General features: G+C 56.2%; 1 protein-coding gene across 1 annotated transcript; it reads left to right on the top strand.

Moving 5' to 3' along the window:
• The first annotated feature begins 5,654 nt into the window (after window positions 1-5,654).
• NATD1 (N-acetyltransferase domain containing 1) lies at window positions 5,655-17,133 on the top strand. The gene is made up of 3 exons (XM_044249254.1): window positions 5,655-5,842; window positions 12,166-12,284; window positions 14,092-17,133. Exons 1-3 carry the CDS (start codon window positions 5,737-5,739, stop codon window positions 14,206-14,208), a joined length of 342 nt encoding a protein of 113 aa, XP_044105189.1. The 5' UTR covers window positions 5,655-5,736; the 3' UTR covers window positions 14,209-17,133.
• Window positions 17,134-19,186: the final 2,053 nt, after the last annotated feature.

The raw sequence follows: 19,186 nt of genomic DNA, 5'->3' as shown, positions 1-19,186 counted from the left end.
TGGCAAACAGGGTCCATTTCGAGGACCCACGTACACTTTTTTTTTAAAGATTTTATTTCATTGAGCGAGAGAGAGAGAGAAAATGACAGGGGAGGAGTTGGAGGGAGAAGCAGACTTCCCACAGAGAGGGATCCCAACGCAGGACTTGATCCAAGGACTCCAGGATCATGACCTGAGCTGAAGGCAGTTGTTTAACCAACTAAGCCACCCAGGCACCCCCCACATACACAATTTTTATTATGAAAAATTTCAAGGACACAAGATTTTGAAGGCTGGGATGGCCATTGCTAATGCTGAGCCCACATGTTTTCCTCTCTCTCCACTTCTCTCGCTCTCCCACATGTAGGTATACATTATTTTCTGAATCATTTGAGGGTAAGTTACTGCCACCAAAACCTTTGGCTCCTAGCCCTTCAGCATGAAGAACAAGAACATTCTCACTCGTAACGGCAATATGGCTATCCCATCAGAGGAAAAAGCTGTAACTCCATCTAATCCATGATCCATATTCCAGTTACCCTGTTGTCTTCCAAAGTATCTTTTATGGCCAGAGTTTTTGTTTGACCAGGATCTAGCCCAGAATCACTTATTCTATTTGGTTTTGTCTCTTCTTTTCCCCGTTTTCTGGTCTGTTTTTTGTTTGTTTGTTTGTTTTTTAAAAGTTGATATCTCCAGAAAAAAGGTGGCCTGAACTGCACGATGAATGTGCACATGACCTTCACCCAGATACATCGCTAGCTAAGCTCTCCACACTCTCTCTCTCCCCACCAACCATTTAAGAGTTAGCAGCAGACACATGCAATTGTGTTTTCTAATCAGCTGCCATCACTTGTACATAAGAAGACCTCATTATATTATTTGATTTCCAGCTCCTGTTGAAAAACCAGGACAGGTTTCCCACATGGGACAGTCAGTGGGGCTGGAGTGAGCAGTCCCTGCCCCTTTGCACGGGGCAGGAGATCGGCACTGGGCTGCACTCCACACTGCTCCCTTTTGTCTGACACCCACCTGGGCTCCCTGAATCACAGAATGCCTGGGCCCCGCAGGCCCTGAACATTGGACCCCCGATGTACTCCAGATGATCTCTGAGAGACTGGATCTTGTTGGTAGGGAGCCATCTTTGCCCTTGGGAAGGTCCCATCTGTTGGGCCAGCTGGTGGCTTGTCCTCTGTTTGGGATGTCAGACTCTGGACTCAGTCTCACCCGGGTTCGGATCCCAGCTCTATACCTACCACTGAGGAGACTACGGACAGTTCTCAGCCTCTCCAAAGTCTGGTCCCCTCACCTGTATGACCTCTGCTGCCCCCAGTGAGAGGATTTAATGGGATTTAATGGGTTCACACACATGAGGCACCCAGCACAGCGGTGCTGGCGCCTGGCGTAGGAGCACTAGGGTGCTGCGGTTTATAGCTGGTGTGCTCTTGTGAAGACAACTGGAAAGGTAGGCAAAGACATCTGTGCAAACATTCACCTCGATGCAGTGAAACGTTGGTAGTTGACCTAAATGCCCAACAACAGAGAACTGGTTGATTACTGTATCCATAAGATGGAAGAATCTGCAGTGGAGACAAAGATGCTATATTTAGAAATGACCCAAATAGCCGCCAGCAAAGGGCTGTGTCTAAGAGAATGGTTAGGGTCTTGTCATCTGTTAGTGACATCATGCAATTCCATCAATGAAAGACCTCACAGCTGTGGAGTGGGGACACCACGCAGGGCCGACACAGCTCAACACAGCGGTGTCCCGGCAGGCGCTATGCCACACTTGGGGGTTCTATGCTAATTTGGATTAAAAATGGGAGGAAGGATTATCTACTTGTATGTACCCAGGTGTATGTATGGGAAGTCTGGACGGATTCATAATAAACAAGTAAAACTGCTTGTGTGTGTGTGGTGGGGAGCCGGGAAGACACGGGCAGCAGGTAGATGGTTCTTGGGTGCCTGGATGTATTTTGCTTTAGTTTTTCACACATGTGAACATATTGCCTTGTCAAAAATAGATGTAAAAATGTTCTCAAGGTGCATGGGTGGCTCAGTCGGTTCAGGGTCTGCCTGGAGTCCAGCCTGGGGCTCCCTGCTTCTCCCTCTCCCTCTTCCCCTCCCCCACCACTCATGCTTTCTCTCCCACACTCTCTCTCTCAAATAAATAAATAAATCTTTGGAGGAATAAATAAAATCTTTGGAGGAAAAAAAGCTCTTCAAGAATGAGCTGTGATTTCCATATATTAACAAGGGAAAATGCTCACAGTATATTGTTCCAAAAAAAAAAAAAACCCCACTATGAAACAGTGAATATGATTTGATTACATTCGTGCTAGAAAAAGCAGTCTGCGTACAGAGCTCCAGGCAAGCAGGAGTTCCGTCTGCCTCCTTCTCAGCTGTGTTCTCAGGACCAGAACACACAGCGGCAGCTTAACAAACACTGAATGAACGAGTGAAGGAATGAGTGAGGGCCGGACATCTAGAAGGATGCACAGCCAACGTGTGAGCAGTGCCGGACCTTGGAGGTGGGTCTCTGCAGGGTTTTTGTCCTGTTGATATTTTCTTGTTTATTCTGAAACTGTTTAATGAGCATCCCTTGTGCATCTGATTGGGAAAGAAGAACAGTAAAGGCATTAAAAGGAAAAGTGAAGCCTCTGTCCTTGGGCTTGGGGGTGGCCGGGGTCCAGATGAGGTGAGGGTGTGGGAGCTCCCTAGGAAGAATGTTGGGCTGGTGAGCAGGGCAGCCATCCTGCCCACATTCATCCCACATCGGCCTGGCAGAGCTGAGACCCTGGGCGGTAAGCCAGGGCTACAGGAGGGAAGGCGAGGCCCAGAGAAGGCCTGTGACTTGGGGTCTCACATCAGAGGCAGGACGAATGAGCCAGGCCTGTTTGGTCTCAGCCTCCAGCAGCAGGAACTTGGGGTGCTTGGTGAGGTCATGCGTACTCCTTAACTCCATTTCACAGATAAGGAAACTGAGGCCAGGGGTACAGAGCTTGAGGTGCGAGGAGCACAGATCTGGAGACAGACTGGCTCGGATTCTAAATCACTTTCCTCCCCTGGGAGCATCCTCGTCATGAAGCTTCAGTTCCCCTCTCCTGTCTCAGGTGGTGGCAGTGTGGAGGCCATGCCCATGAGCTAACTTCCACATCGCATTTCTGTGGCAGCCACAGAGCCCAGAAGAATGGGCACTGGCCACTAATGTCCCTGCTTGTCTGGAGCAGTGCACGGGTCTCTGGCTTCTGGGCTTTCCTTTCCATGCGAAGGAGGCAGAGGGAGCCTACAGCCAAGGTCATTACATAGTTCCATGGAATGCTATGGAACCATGGAAAGGAGCAGACTGCTGACGGGCGCGTCACGACGACACAGTGCTAGATGAAGGAGGCAGACACAGATAGCCACATGCTGCATGACTCCATTTCTATGACATGCTGGAAAAGGCAGCATGTCAACAATAGGAGCAGAAAACAAATCAGAGGTGGGGTGGGGGAGAGCTTAAAAGGGGCTCAGGGGACTTGGAGGAATGATAAAACTTTCATACCTTGGTTGTGGTGCTAACTACAGGAAGGTATTCATTTGTCAAAGCTATATGCTGAAAGAGGTCATTTCTACTCTATGTAAACATGAACTGAAATGTTTTAAATTTTAAAAAATGAAAACCTCAGCCATGATGTTGACTTCATTTTACTATTTAATGTATTTACACATATTATATGTTTGAAATTTTCCAGTATTAAAAAGAAAAAAAAAGAACCCTGAGGTTGCATCCCTGATCTGCTCAAAACCTTCTCAGTAACTCCCTCCTGGCTCAGAGTAAAAGCCAAAAGCCCTACTGTGGCCAGTGATTACCCTCATTCTCATCCCCAGGCCCTTCAGCTCATCATTCTCCCCGGCTTACTATGTGCCAGTCCCACTGGCCTCTGTGTTTAAAGAACACAGAGGCCACAGGGCCTTTGCACTGGCTGCAGTTGTTTCTGCCTGGACTGCTTTTCCCTACAACATGCCCTGACTCACTTTCTTACCTCCTTCAAATCATTCATTAAAAGACCCCAAGTTAGTTGAGGTGGCTGCCCCAGTCCCTAGAGCATGTGACTCTTGATCTCAGGATTTTGAGTTCAAGCCCCACGTTAGGTGTGGAGCCTACTTAAACAAATTAAATAAATAAAAATAATAAAATAATTATGGTATGTGCACACAAAGCAATGCCATTCAGCAATGAAAAAGATACAAGATGGATGAATCTTACAGATAAAAATGTTGAACAAAAGAAACTGAACACTAGAAAGTGCATACTATATGATTCTGTTTATCAGAACTTCTAGGAAAATCAAATTAATCAAAGACAGTGGTTCCCTCAAAGGGTGGGGCACTGACTGGAAGGGAGTGAGGAAACCACCACAGTGTTCTCTACTGTGACTTGAGTGGTGGTCAACATGGGAATGAACTTCAAACTTAACATCTTTTTTTTTTTTAAAGGTTTTATTTATTTATTTGACAGACAGATCATAAGTAGGCAGAGAGAGAGAGGAGGCAGCAGGCTCCCTGCTGAGCAGAGAGCCCGATGCGGGCTCGATCCCAGGACTCTGGGATCATGACCTGAGGCGAAGGCAGAGGCTTTAACCCACTGAGCCACCCAGGCGCCCCCAAACTTAACATCTTAAGAAACAAACCAGTAAATGGTAACCTGTAGTCATGTGTTTCATAAGCAGAGATGGGTGGGAGGGAGCGCTGCTTCAGACGTTAACCAGATGAGGTTGAGGGGAAGGGAAGTCCCCTTTCCAAAGAAAAAGAAGTCAGGCAGCACCACCACCTCCAACCCCCACACAATCCTGGGAGTCCTAGACTAAGTCCCTGCCCGTTTTCTGGGACTCCGTTTCGCCATCTGTGGGATGGATCCAGGGATCTCCAAGGCTTCTTCCTATACTTCCGCCTCTTTGGGGATGAGCTGGCATTTCACCCCTCTCCCAAACAAGACTTCTCAGGATTTTTCCTCTTCACCACTCACACCTGCATACGGGTGGGATCCTCGACACCAATCTTCCCATCGCTGCTTACGAATGACCGCAGTGTGCCTTGGGCCTCTATTCCTCAGCTGTATAATGGAGTCAAGCATACCTATTTCTCAAGCTCGTGATAAGAATTTTCACTGAGTTACTGAGCACTCCCGGTAGTTTACCAGGGCTTTGCTTGGCACATGCTGTGCACACAGCAAGTGCTTAAAAATAGGGGCTTTGAAGGAAAGTTTAGAATTCCCTATAGGTCGTTACATCTTTTTGAGAAGGGCTCCGTGTCGGGGGGTGGGGGGGCCCAAAGTTGCCTGTGAGTCAAACACAAGAGGGAAAACTGTCCCAGGCGCGGAAGCGGCTCGCGTTGTTTTGTTTGGAGCGACGAGTGGAACGCGGCCAGAAAGGCGCACGGCCCCTTTAAGAGTCGAATGGAATGTATCAAAACAAAAAGGTCGCGCGCCCACTGGCTGCGCGCCGCACGTGACCTCACAGCTGATTTCCTGGCCCCCCTCCTTTTTTTGTTGCTGCCGCCGCCGAGGCCGCCGCGGAGTGTCAGTTTCTGCGCCGCCGCCTGTGGTCTCCCGGCAGTCAGCTGCCGGCCGCCCCGCGCCCCCGTTCCCGCCGCCGCCGCCGCCACCGCCACCGCCGCCGCCGCGGACCCGCGCACCTCTCCGCGCGCCCTGCCCCCGCTGAGCCGGCGCGGGCCGCGGGTCCCAGCGGCCGCTGCCCGGCGCTGCCCGGCGCGCAGATGGCGCACTCGGCGGCCGCCGTGCCTCTGGGCGCGCTGGAGCAGGGCTGCCCCATCCGCGTGGAGCACGACCGCCGGCGCCGCCAGTTCACCGTCCGGCTCAACGGTAACGCAGCGTCCGGCCCGCCCCCGCCTTTTGTCTGCGAGCGAGCGGGGCCCGCCGAGGCCGCCCCCTAGCTGGGGCGCGCGCCCCCGGTCCGCAGTCCGGGAGGGGCGTCGCGAGAGCGCGCCGCGGGGTGGCCTCCGGCGGCCGCGGTTCCGCGGCTGTTCTGCCCGGTGCTCCGGGAGCAGGCCCCGGGCTGCGCTCGCGGGCTAGGAGGGGGCGCGGCCGACTGGCGGGGCTGGGAGGAGCGGGCTGCCCGGGAGAGGCGCGCCCACGCGGAGCACCCCGGGCCGGCGGGCAGGGGACCCCCGGGGAAGGTGGAGTAAGAAGTGGGTCCAGCTCGGGTCCTCAGCCTCCAGCTCCCGGCTTCAAGCCACAGGGGACCCGCACCTGCGCAAGCGGGGCAGTTTTCCCGTGTTGGACACTCCCCTGAGGGCTGTTCTTGGAGATCCTGGAGAGTAGGTAAACGGTGACCTCCTCCCTTTCCCCGGGTGCTAAATGGCTTTTTGCCGTCTCTGGGAACTTTGGCTTTTTTGCACCGAGCTGGGTGGGGGAATCTTCCGGGCAGACCCGGGGCAGAAGGAGAGAAGGGTGTCTGCCTCAGTGGGTGGGCACTGTGGAGGGGAAGGTGTCCCCATCAGCCCCGTTGGACAAGTTGCTTCATCTGTGTGTGCCCCAGTTTCTCCATCTTGGCAATGGGAGAGTAGTACACACCTGTCCAGTTATAGCGATGAAATGCTGTCGTGAGAGTAGAGAAGGCTTAGAAGAGTGCCAGCGGCGCACAACAAGTGCTACTCACCATTGACCGGTGGTTGTTTTTAAAACCAGAAAGCAGAGTCAAGTCTTCATTTCCTGTAAAGAAAGTTTCCAGCACTTACTAATGCATGCCCCCTCCCCCAAGAGGTCCGGGGGATAAAAAAACAGAATTATAAAGTCCACGATCAAGAACTCCCTGTGCATCCCCCTTCACATTAATAACTTTTTCTTCCCTCCCAGCTGGGCCCCCAGTGGCATTGTCCAAGCCAGACGGGCGCCTTAGAGGCCATCATGCCCATTTCTGAGAAGGGAGGGCAGAGCCTCAGGAAAGGGAAAGGCTTGGGGGAGGTCAGGCAGTGAGTTAGGACAGAGGTGGGGCAGGATCCCCCCTGGTCTGACCCCTGGGACTGGGCTTGTCCAGCCTGCCCTTGGACGTAGTCAGGAGGGGCTGAGGTTGGGACACGGATGTTTCTCAGGCCCCATCACCTCCCTGTTAAAACATCCCTGTGATGAGGGCATTTTCACCCCCCATTACAGATGAGCAAACTGAGTTTTGAACCAGAGGGAAGGAGTGACCTGCCCTGTATCACAAAGTGCCAGAGCTCAAACCTGGGCCCAACAGATCCTACACAGCGTTCTTCCATGTGAGCGCAAGTCCCTCCACCACCATGGTGCTCACCGTGGCCCTACTGACCTTGACACTCAGGACTGGCCATTCTTGTGTGGAGGGTCCTTGTGGTTTTTCCCATCTTACTTTCTGAGGCTCCAGAGAGGCCTCTGTTTCCCTTCGCGGCTCAAGAGGCTCCTCCATACATTCACAGAGACAGAAGATAATGGGAATGTTTGGGGTTTTCTTTTCTTTTTTTTTTTTTTTGCGAATCAGTTTAGCCAAAGGACAGCCCCCCTCTAGAATTGGCTGTGGCCAAGGCTGGACTTGTCTCGCCATGTTTCTAAACTTGTCTCCTTCCCTTCCCCAAATGGCTACCTATAAAATGGACTGGGGATTCCCCACCCAAGCCCAGGGAGGAGTGGGAGGCCACCAACTTCTCTGCAGCCTGGAAGGTGGGGTCTGGATGTGTATTTGGGGAGTTGGGGGAGCTCATCGGTATCTGGGCCCCATCCTGCCTCAGCTGGAGAGGGGAACAGTGTGTCATAGTGTCTCCCAAACCGCAGGGCAGGCCCTAAAGACAGGCTCATTGTATCCATGGAGAGAGGTAAATGCTTCGGCTAAGAGCCAGAGCAGCCCAAAGACTCCCAGGGTGGACCCCGGGGCATCCCCCCGGCAAGGACTGTGCTGATAAGCTTCCAGCAAGTTCTGGTTGTGGGCGAGGGCAGGGTTGGAGCAGCTACGTTGAAGTCCTTGTGTTCCAGGCGGCCTGTGGGCATGTGGGTGGGGTGGGGTGAGGGGAAACTGCTCTTCCTGTTCTACAGATGAGGGTAGCGAGACACAGGAAAGTGACCCAGTTGCTCAGGGTCTTGTACCTTGGAGGTGGAAGAACTGGGGTTTATGCCACCCGTCCTTACTAAGCACCTACTACATGCCAAGCATTGCCCTTGGTGCTGAATATTCGGAGTGACAGTCCAGAGGGGTGACAGACACTAAATAAAGTGTAAAGTGTCCTAGAAAGCCAGGGCCTGGTGAGAATAAAGCAGGGCAGCAGAAAGGCATGCCGGGAAAGTGCTGCTATTTAGAATTAGGTGTCGGGGAGGGTCACTCTGGGAAGGTGCCAGTTAAGTAAAGACCTAAAAGAGGCAAGGAGGGGAGAGCTCCAGCGGGAAGCGCATGCCACGAGGAAGAAGCAGTGGGACCAAAGGCCTTCCATTGCCTGGTGTGTATCCAGAGCAACAGAGAGTGGAGTAATGGAGAAGCGGGGATAGAACGATCGCAGCAGATAAGGTTAAGAGGTCACGGGGGGCCGCTGGTACAGGGGCCACAAAAGCTGTAGTGAGGACTTGGCTTTGGCTCCCAGTGAGGTGGGTGCCTGGGAACGTCCTGAGCAGAGGCTGGACGGTGATGTCCCAGGGTCCTTCTGACTGCTCCCAGGGGAGCAGACTGTGTGGGGGCAAGACAGAGCAGAGAGGTAACTATTGCACTAGTCCAGACGTCCTGAGCAGGGCTGGGGAGAAATGTCCCGGTCCTGAATAGATGGAGAAGGAAGTGCGGATGGCTTTTACTGACGTGGAGTGTGAGATGCTGGAGCCCAGGCCTGTTGCCTACACCCACATTCTAAAACACTAGTTTGTGCCTTACAATGTCATAGGTGGGGAAAGCAGGGCACACAGCCAGGAGGCATCTAAGCCAGAATTAAGCCCCCATCCCTGGGAGAGCCCTTCCTTGGCCTTTCCTCTCCCTTCCCAGCCAGGGCTGACTCTCCCACATGCTGCAGGGAGGAGGGTCATCTGGGGGTCTTAGGGTCCTGGTGCTTTCTGCATCTTCCCTGCCCCCATGTTGCAGATGGGAAAACTGAGGCCCCAGAGAGTTAGTAGGTACTTCTGACCTTCTTCGGCATCCCCAAAGGCAGCAGCACTGAAAGCAAAGCACCAGTCTCGTGGCTTTCAGATCCCAGTCCGGGATACGAGGCCCCTACATGACCCCATGTCGCCACCACACAGTGCCACATGATGCCCGCCTAGAGCAGTGTTCCTGAGAAGGGAGGGTGGGAGAGGATGCATGGTGCGGTGAGGGACCTCTCTCCATGTGGGGATGGACTTGCCTGGGTAAACCCCCAGGCTCTGCCCTCGGTGCCTCCCAGCCGTGCTGGCTCGGACCCCTTGCACTTGGGTTGGGGTGGATTGGGCCATGTCAGGTGTTGGTGACTGGGGCGAGGGGACCTTTGCTACCCTTCTAAGGCTGAAATTGGTGTGGGGCCATAGGCCCGGTGCATCAAGATAGTCCACTAAGGGTCTGGTTCCTCCCAATGTAGAGTGCTGTGACCTGGCCACCGGCAGGGTTCACTAGAGAGCTTTTCCCCTCACACATAGCCCACGTCCATCCCAGTGACCCCGGATGCCTTTTTGTATTTCTTTCAGCCAGAAAACTCTAAGTGAGTTCAGCCGCACATGCTGCCAGGCTGTACAACTGCCTCGTAGGGCCTCAGTTTCCCCATCTGTAAACAGGGCTGTAAGAATCTTACCCACTTTGTAAGATTGTGGTGTGGAAATAGTGTGTTCAGAGAGCTGAGCACAGGACAGTGTGGCAGGGCCCCACAGGTGTGAGCTGCCTGTCATCTCCCCGCAGGCCAGCCCGGGAAAGCCAGGATCCCAGTGTGGATTCCTCCTGCCGTCCCGCCCTCATTTGGGTTCAGCCCCACCGATTCACTGATCCTCAAACATTCCACCTCAGGGCCTTCGCACATGCTGTCTTGGCACCTGGACAGGTCATCCCCAAATCTCCTTTTAGATCGGCTCATTCACCACCTCCAGGTCTTTTCTCAAACGAGGCCTCCCTGTAGACTCCATTTAAGATGGGATTTGCCTTCTCTGCTCTATTCCAGCTTAACACCTTCAAAGTTCTGTTATTAGGAGGGTATTGTTTATCCGGCTTTCTCCATTAAGAAAGGGGAGGCCGTTTTCTTCACAGACTGCAGGCACAGCACTCTGAACCTTGCCTGCCACCCATTAGGCCCTCCCTGGGTTTGGGGGTCCTTAAATGGCCACGCCAGTCAGGCAGCAGCTCCTTCCAGGACTGGTGACCAGCTCAGGCTGAAAATAGTCTCCTGATCTCTGCTCTCCTGTGCTGGGTGAGCTGAATTCGTGCCCTGGTACAGATGCGGGAGCCAAGTCCCATGCAACACAGCTGGGCAGGTAGCAGCAGCAGAGGCCAATGCAGAGCCATAGTGGGGACCTCAGGAGGAGACACTGGGGAGGAGGCGGGACTGGGGCCAAGAAGGGGAAAGGGCATTCCAGGCAGAAGGAAGCGTGGAGGCAAAGGCCTGGAGGCAGGGGAGAGGAGGCTTGTTGAGGTGGGGCAGAAAGAGAACCAGGCTGAGGGTCAGGAGGCCTGGGTGCCGGCTTCACCTGGGACTCATGGTCGCCCTTGGATCTCTGGAGCTCAGTTTCCCATCTGGAAATGGGAAGATGAATTGTAGCCTGCTCCTCGAGCTTTGGGGAGAGACAGAAAGCCTCCCACATGGGATGGGAGCCTGTTGCCCTGTCCGATTTGCTGTAAGGCCCTGGTCTGGTCATTGATCTCTCTTGGCCTGTCAGCCTTCCACGCTCGCCATAGGCTGGAAGCTCAGGCAGCACTCAGGAGCAAACTCTAGGAAGCTTTAAAGTCAAAACATGTGAAAGACTATTTGCATTTAAAAATTAAAGACACTTGGCATTGCCATGTTTTCTTTTAGAGCCAATGAATTGTGTTTTCTAACCTCAGGGCCTTTCTACTAACCCTGTCCTCAGCCTGCCCCTCCCTCAGGCACCCCCCAACTCCCGAGGTTTTCTTGGAGGGATCTCCCTGGACTGCCTCTGGCTAAATGGCCCTGTGTCACCCCCAACCCACTTTACTTTTTCCTTCATACACTTACAGTGGCCTGCAGTGATAAACCGGGGAGTTGTCCTGAGCTCTTTCTCACTTGCCATGTCCAGGTCCCCGGCAGATCCTGCCGGCTACACTGTCACAGCACCATCCGAGTCTGATACCTGCCCGAACCCCAGTGCCTCTGCCTGTGACTGGGTTCCCATCATCACTCTCCTGGGCTAGTGTATCAGCTGTCTCATGGGTCTTCCTGTGCCTGCCCTGGGTCTGCCCTCAGGGTGGCCAGAGGGATCCCTTGAAATCCTGAGTCACCTTCTGTCCCTCCCCTGCCCAGGGCCCTCTTCTGGCTCCGTGCTCACAATGACTTCCCATCTCTACAGCACCAGCTCCTGTCACCTCCCTGCCCTCCTCACCCCCGCCTTCCCCTTTGCCCATACTGCTCCAGCCACCCAGCCTCTTCCCTGTCTCTCAAACACATCTGACCCACTCCTGCCTCAGGGCCTTTGCACTGGCTGTTCCCCCTGACAAACCAGGGTTCCTCCAGACATCCCATGGCTAACTCCCTCTGCTCCTTCCTGTTTCTAGCCAGCACTCCCTCCACCCCTGCCCCACCCCCTGCCACACTGCGCATTAACTTGCTTTTCTTGTTTGTCCTCTATCTCCCCTTCTAGTCAGTTCCATGAGGGCAAGGCTCTTTGTCTGGCTTGTTTGCCTCTGAGTCCCAGTATCAGAAACAGTGCCTGAGGCTCCGTAAACAGCTGTTGAAAGGAATGGTTGGATACAGGGGTGAAGGGACAGATGGACAGATAGGACAGCGGGTGGGGGGATGATGTGTGCTGATGGTAATTACAACAGCAAAGACCAACGTGCTCTAGGCACTAATCTTAACATTGTGCAGAGATGACCTCAGTGTTCTAAACACAATAGGGGATGCGTTATTATATCCCCCACTTTATGGATGAGGAAACTGAGGCACAGAGAGGTCATTCTAGGACTAACACTGGCAGCCTGGCCCCAAACACCCGTCCCTCTATTTGCCTGCCTTAAGCCCCGAGCATGTGCTGGGCCTCACCTGTTTGCCACCGTCCCTCCGCAGGATGTCATGACCGGGCCGTCCTGCTCTACGAGTATGTGGGCAAGCGGATCGTGGACCTGCAGCACACTGAGGTCCCTGACGCCTACCGCGGGCGTGGCATCGCCAAGCACCTGGCTAAGGTAGGCTGGGGGGAGGGGGCTGCCCCCATATGTGGCAAAACCATGGCCCTGGGGGCTGACCTGGGTCTGTGTCATGGCTGGGATGCTGACGATGGTCCCAGCTTGGCCACATGTTACAGCTGCGAATGGGCAGCTGCTGGTGGCACACTCTGCCCTCCCCACCCCTGCTCCTCCGCAGCAGGGGGCAGCCAGTGTGGGCCCAGGCCTTGGGTTCCATAGGGCTAAGCCTCCAGAGCTGCAGACACCTCCTGGATGTCAGGAGCTCACTGGCCAGGGCTTGGCACATGAGTAATAGGTGCTCATTAAACCCCGATAGAACGACCTCATAAAGGAATGTGCAAGTACAGTGGCTTGCGTCCCGTTTCTCGCCCCTGAGCCCTCCATCCCCAAAACCCAGGCTGGCGGGAGAGCAGGTGTGGGCTTAATGCGGGGAAGGTGACAGAGAATGGCCTTCTGTGCATGGCACTGAGGGCTGCTCCAGGCCCCTGTTCTTCCCTCTGCCTGCTCTACCCACATCCACCCCCACCTCGGGCCTCATCCCTCCTCTACCCTCTCCCCTCTGCCCTCCTGTAGCTGCGCCCCCAGGCTGCCAGGGTATGGCAGACATAGCTGTCCTCTTCCAGCCTCTGTGCTGCTCTCTGGGGATTGTAACTCAGGAAACTCTGAGAGTTACTGACCTGGGGAGAGGGGAGGTGGGCCGTGAAGCTGGGTGCACCTCTCCCTGACTCTGGGGAGCCTTGGCCAGCTGTGGGATCTACCAGGCACCCCTATCCATGTCTCCCCTGAGTCCTGCTTGCCAGGGCACAAAGGTATTTACCGTGTGGCCTCTGCTGCCTCCTGGGGCCTTCCGTTTCTTCTTCTGTGAAATGGGAGAATAGCCTGGAATCTTGTCTTTCGAGGGTCTCAGGTTGTGAGCCCTGAGATGGGGTGTGGACGGTGAGACACAACAAGGCCTGCTCGGGCGTGTGGAGCTGGAGGTTCAAACTGGCTGGCACGTAAGCACAGGGTCCCCGGTAGGTGCTCAGTAAATGCTGCTCCCCTCTCATCAGACCAGCCAACCCCACCCAGGCCGTCCTCCACTTTGTTTCAGCAAGCACTTATTAAACGCCAACTGTGTAGGACATCCTGCAAGACACCAGGGCAGGGGGTACCCCGAGCTTGCCCTCGCTGTCTATGATGAGAACAGCCACAGGTATGATGAAGGCCACATGGTGGTATCCTCATCACGGCCCCCCGCCCCTGAGCGGCTGTGCGAGCCCTGTCATACCCAAGTGTGACCTCTGCTAGGTACAGGGAGCCCTGGGGCACCCCTGACCCAGCCAGAGGGTAAGGTTCTAGGACAAGGCATGGAAGGAGTGGCTACAGGAGAGTGAGGGCAACAGAATTGTAGGCCTTGTGAGCACAGAGGCCCTGAGATCAGACGGGACAGGAGTGCTGGCTGCCAGGCCTCGTGGGTGGGGTGCAGGGCAGACCAGATGTGGCGCAGGGCTGGGGCTTCTTTGGTTTAGTGCCTGCTTGATGCCTTTCAAGACGCACAGAGCCCACACTGCTGCTGGGTTCACTGGGCTGCCTGTGAGCAGACTACCCTCCCCGGGCCCCTGGTCCACTTCGGTGCTGTGTGGCCACGGGCAATGTATCCCAGCTTTGTGCCTTGGTTTCCCCCACTGCAAAAGGAGGGTGGCGGCAGCATGTCCCTCGGCCCGCAGGCGCCAGCTCCCGCCCTTGGAGAGGAGAACCAGGGAGAGTGTGTGGGGCCGGGCTGCAGGCTACAGGCACTGACTGCTGCTCTCTCTGCCCCGGCTGCCAGGCTGCTCTGGACTTTGTAGTGGAGGAGGACCTGAAGGCGCATCTCACGTGCTGGTACATCCAGAAGTACGTCAAGGAGAACCCCCTGCCGCAGTACCTGGAGCGCCTCCAGCCGTAGCCCCGGCCCCGCGGGGCAGGACCCTCCAAGCCGGACCTCTCCTCGCGGCCTTCACCCCGGCCCTCTGTGTGCTCTCAGGAAACCTGCTCCCCACCGGGGATGGACTCAGAGTTATTTTTGTAAGGACGCTCCTCGGTGGCCCCCAGAGGCTGCCAGCCGACGACGGGCAGTGGTCCAGCTACCGCAGTGAAGGGGAAGCCGGGCAGCCGAGATCCCGGAGGAATACTCTCTGCACACACTGGCTGTCTTCTCACGAGGCCATCCCCACCTTTCGTGGGCAGGCCAGCGGGGGCCAGCAGCCAGGACCGGAGGGTGGCCAGGGCTGTCCCTGTGGCCGGTCTGGGTCCTACCTGCTGTTCCCTGCTCTGTGATCAGCAGGGGGGCTGATTTGGGGCCCCCTCTGCCACCACCTAGGGCTGTGTCCTTTGTGCGGCAAGGAGGGGATTCCCTGAGTGGACAGGAGCAATAAGAAACCTCGCGTGCCAACTTCCCAGGGGATGCCGCCAGCCCCTTCCCTTCCCCCAGCTCCTGCACCCTGGCACTGGGGGGTGGGCCCAGGTGAGGGGCAACCTCCTTTAGGGGCAAAGCCTGGAATGGGTGGACTGCGTACCCTCGTGGCCCGACCGTGCACACACGAGCACATGTGCACGCACACATGCACATGCACGGGACACTGTGCAGGTCTCTGCATCGGTGGAGGGGCTGGTGGAGGGAGCACTGGGTGTTCTCTCCTTGGTACCTATTCCCTTAATTCCTTGCCCCCTTGTCTGTCAGCTGTGCAGGTAGTCTAAGGTCCCCATGCCCTGTGGCCGCCATCCCTGTTTGCCCCGTCTACCTGGAGCCAGCCCCAGGCATGACTGGAGCACCAAGCCCCGGGACCCCCCTCTTACCGGCCTCTTGGTCCCCTGCGGGTGGGCTTTCTCACAGAGGTCCCTTTGGAGCTCAGGTGGGAGGGAGGCACACTGTCCTAACAAAACCGTCCTCACCTCCAAGGGGAAGAAACAGTGATGTGGTGGGATTTCCTTTTGGGATATCGGACATCGGAGCACCTTTCTCTCTCATGGTTAGCTTCTGGCCCGACATGTCCTGTTGCCTGGCTAGGATCCCAGGGTCCCTCCCAGACAGCTCTCCTGGCCATGGCCTGGGAGGTGCACACCAGCACCCCTCCTTCCATGGGCTTTGTGACCTGGGGAGGGCTCAGGGTCCTGACTTCCCATGCCCTCCTTCCAATCCATGCCTGCCTCTCTGTGGGGCTGGAGGGCGACCCTGGGGTCAGAGTCCCTTAGGGGCTGAGACATTGGTTCACAGCACATCCCCAGAGGTACTGTGTCCTCTCCAGGCCTCTGGCTGGGGGCGGGCTTGGGAAAGTGTGTGTGCTGGGGGGAACTGGTTGCCACAGTGACCCCTCCCTTTCTGATTGCTTTCACCTCTTCACTCCCAATCTCGGCACCGAGCTCCCTGTGACCACTGCAGCTCGGCGGCCCCCGGCAGACATTTGCACAGAGCCCTTCCCACCCAGTAGCAGGAACAGCTGGATCAGGCCTGCAGCCTGCCCACGAGGGGTCCCTGAGCCCTGGAGAGGCAGTATCCTCAGCACCCTCACGGCCTCCTGTGTGCTCACTCCCAGCCCCACTCTGGCCTCTAAGAATTCCCATCCCCAAGGGCTGAAGGCATGCCTTGCCTTGCCCACCATGCTCCTCAATTCTGTTTGCACAGGGCTACAGTGAGGAGCCACAAAGGCCCCTGGGCCTCTGCTGTGCCGGTAGCCGGCAGCCAGGAAGAACTCTGGGACTCAGTTGCTGAGTCCCCCCCAAAAGGCTGAGGGTGTCCCATCTCTGGCACAGCTCAAGGAAAGAGTGGGTTGTAGGCCCAAGAGTGGCCCTGGGCCTTCTCCCCCTGACTCCTGGGGCAGGGAGCTTATGGGGCCCCTTCCCCTCCCACTCCCCAGCCACACAAGCCTTCCCAAGGCCAAACATAGACTCAGTCATGAAAACTGCCCAGTAGCTGAGAAAACTGGTGCTTTTTCCTTCCATGGCCTATAGGGTGACACAAACCAGCTCCGGGAGGGCACTTGACCCTAGGGCACTCCCGGTCAGGCCACAGGAGGGTGCCCACAGCAGTAGCACACGGGACCCCAGGGAAGCCCCTAGGGCAAGCAGGGCCAACCAGAGCAGACAGCCAGCTGGCTTCAAAAGAGCAGCCCTGTCTCAGTCCTCCGTGGGTCCCAGCCGGCACCTGTGTTCTTAACCACAGGTGACATACCACACCTGGCCAGCATGCACACAAAACAGTACTTGAACCAGGAGACATGCAGGGTCTTGGGGGACATGGCTCAGCCCTGGGTCCGGGAACAGCTTGTCCCCAGTTCCTGCAAGAGCCACCTGGAGCCTCCTCGCCTCTGGCTGCCTTAAGTCCCACCGCCCCCACCGAAGTGGCCTGCCTGGCCCCAGTGTTCAGCAGAGCCTGCTCTCCAAGGCTGGGACCCTGGTCTGCAGCAGACACAGACCCTAGGGCCCCCAGCCCATCTCCACTGGCCTATACCAACTCCCACCCCCACCCCCGGTGCTACTCCTTGGCGTCCCACCTCGCCCGCACCCAACCTGGGTGCTCCAGGAGCTCTTCCTTGGCAGGCAGGTCACGTAGGCCGCTTCCACCCGCAGGGGCAGGGGGACACGTGGGGATGCCACCCGGCCCCCCTGCAAGCAGATTGCCCCACGGGCCCTGTGCTCTCCTGCCATGTCTTGCTTGGGGGCTTTCTTTTTCTTGCCCAGTCAAGCCAGGTGGTAAGTCATGTGCCTTTCCTACTCAGGACCTGTTCCAGGTGGTGTCTGGGCCGAGGCCGGTCTCCACACCTGCTCCCTCTGTTATTTTTCAAACTCTTGAACAGATTGCATGGCATACATTTCAATAAAAGATGTGACCTAGTGTGCAGGCTCCAGGACTGCATCTAGAAGCTGTGCAGCGGGCTCTTGGGGCGGGGCGGGAGGCGACTCTTCTCCCCCCACCATCCTGCTCCAGTCGGATCATTGCCCCCCACCTTTTAGTGACGAGGAAAGAAGTTCAGGTTAAGGAGCCATGGGTGTGAGAAGGAGGGGAGAAGGCAGGCTTGGCAGGCGTGCTCCGTTCTTCTGTCCCGGTCCCTGGTGTTCAGCCTTTTATTTAAATAGCAAAGCCCCCACTTTCTGGTGGGGAAGGTGACGCTCTGACAGGCACTCGGGGCCTAGCTGAGGTCTCTCAGCAAGAACACAGTGGCGTCAGGATCTGGGGACTTTGCCATCCTTTCCCACGTCACAGCTCCCGCCTCCTGAGGCCCCGGCCATGCGCTCAGCACGGCGCCAGCGGAGCAGCTGGACAGGGTTTGCCGGGAAGAGGCTGTGATGTCCTGTCACGTCTCCTCAGCTACTGCTCTTAGACATGCCCCTCTCCCCACTGAAGAGCCTTCCCCTGGGGTTTCTAGTTCCAGGGAGGGAGTCAGGCTCCCGTGGGGGAAGCCAGGCGCTGCGCTCGAGGGCCACGTGGCCACGTTTCTGTCTGTCCCACTCCCTGCCCCCCACCCTATGGCCCAGGGAGGGAGGGATCCCTGATTGGGAGTTTTCCTAGTTCCCACTCGAGGTTACAGGGCTACTCTGAAGAAGAGGAAGGCCCTTCAGAATCTTGTCTAGCTTGATTGTCATGGCCATGCCATGAGATCCCAGTTCTTTGGCCTGTGTTACAGATGAGGAGACTGAGGCCCACAGTGGGGGAGTCACTGGGCTACAGCCCACAGAGCTGGACAGCAAGAGCACCAGGATCCACACCCAGTCCCTGCCCTTTCTATATGATGCCGGGCTGGAGGGTCCTAGGTCGTACTATCTACCCTACGTGATAGATGGTCTCCGAGAAAAACACACACACACATAACTCTTCTGGTAACTTCTCTGCTCATTTGGAAGGTTAGGTGGGTTCTGCCCTGAGCTACAAGATACACAGCTGAGCCGGGGGGGGGGGTGCACTGGGCATGAGACGATAACTGCGCACGTGCACCTGGGGCGTGGTAGGGCTTAGGAGGGAGCGTGCAACCACTCATTCGCTCACATCGTTCCTTCCTCAGGGCTGGCTTCTCGGATTTGCTCAAGTCCACACAAATGTCCCCTTAGCTATTCTCAGGGTGCTGCTCCTTCCAAACCAGTGGCCCAAGTTCCCCATTGGAGGCTGGCGAGGGTGTGGAGGCTCATTGTCCACCCACTCCTGCGCCCTGCAGATCGAGCTCCAGGCTCCATGGTCCCTTGTCTCATCCCGCAGCTGCCGGGATGCTCCCAGCTGCTGAGGACACTCTGTAGTCATGTGCCCGCACCTGGAGCTGAGTCTACAGCTTTGTCTCTGCTGACCCTGCTGTAGCCCCAGCATCCAGCCCACACCGGAGCATTTGTCACAGTCATACCCGTCACCGTGACTGGGGACAGCAGCCAGCAGGTCTCCAGGCCCTGCCTTCAGGAGGCACCTCCACCCCTCCCTGAAACTAGCAGAGATGTCAAATGGCAGTTTTCACCTTCTGGGGTCCCCTCCCCCCCAGGGGCAGTGAGGTCATGGCTGTGCCCCAGCCCAGTTAGGTCATACAAGCCAGCCTGGGTTCCCGTGTTCAAGGGACCGTTCCTCAAAGGCCGAGGTTCTGACCAAGAATGACAGCAGTCCGTGTAGTCAGAACAGAGATCGCCTCAGGTGCAGCAAACCAAGGGGATTTAGTGCAGGGGACTGGCCACGACACTGCCGAAAGGATGAGAGGAGCAAGTGTGAGAAGATGACCCAGATGTGAGTACCTGTGGGAGGCTGCGGGGCCATGAGCTGGGGCACAAGCTGTCCCTGAAAGCCATAATCGTTGGCCCACTGCCAGGACTCCGCTACCTGAACCAAATCTCGCAGTGGGTACCTACCTGTGCCTGCTGCCCCCACCACTGCCAAAACACCCCAGGTCCAGAAACTTGCTTTCACCATCCTCTAG

Source organism: Neovison vison, chromosome 5 (assembly GCF_020171115.1).
Source record: "Neovison vison isolate M4711 chromosome 5, ASM_NN_V1, whole genome shotgun sequence".
Lineage (NCBI taxonomy): Eukaryota > Metazoa > Chordata > Mammalia > Carnivora > Mustelidae > Neogale > Neogale vison.
This window is presented reverse-complemented; position numbering and strand designations above follow the sequence as displayed.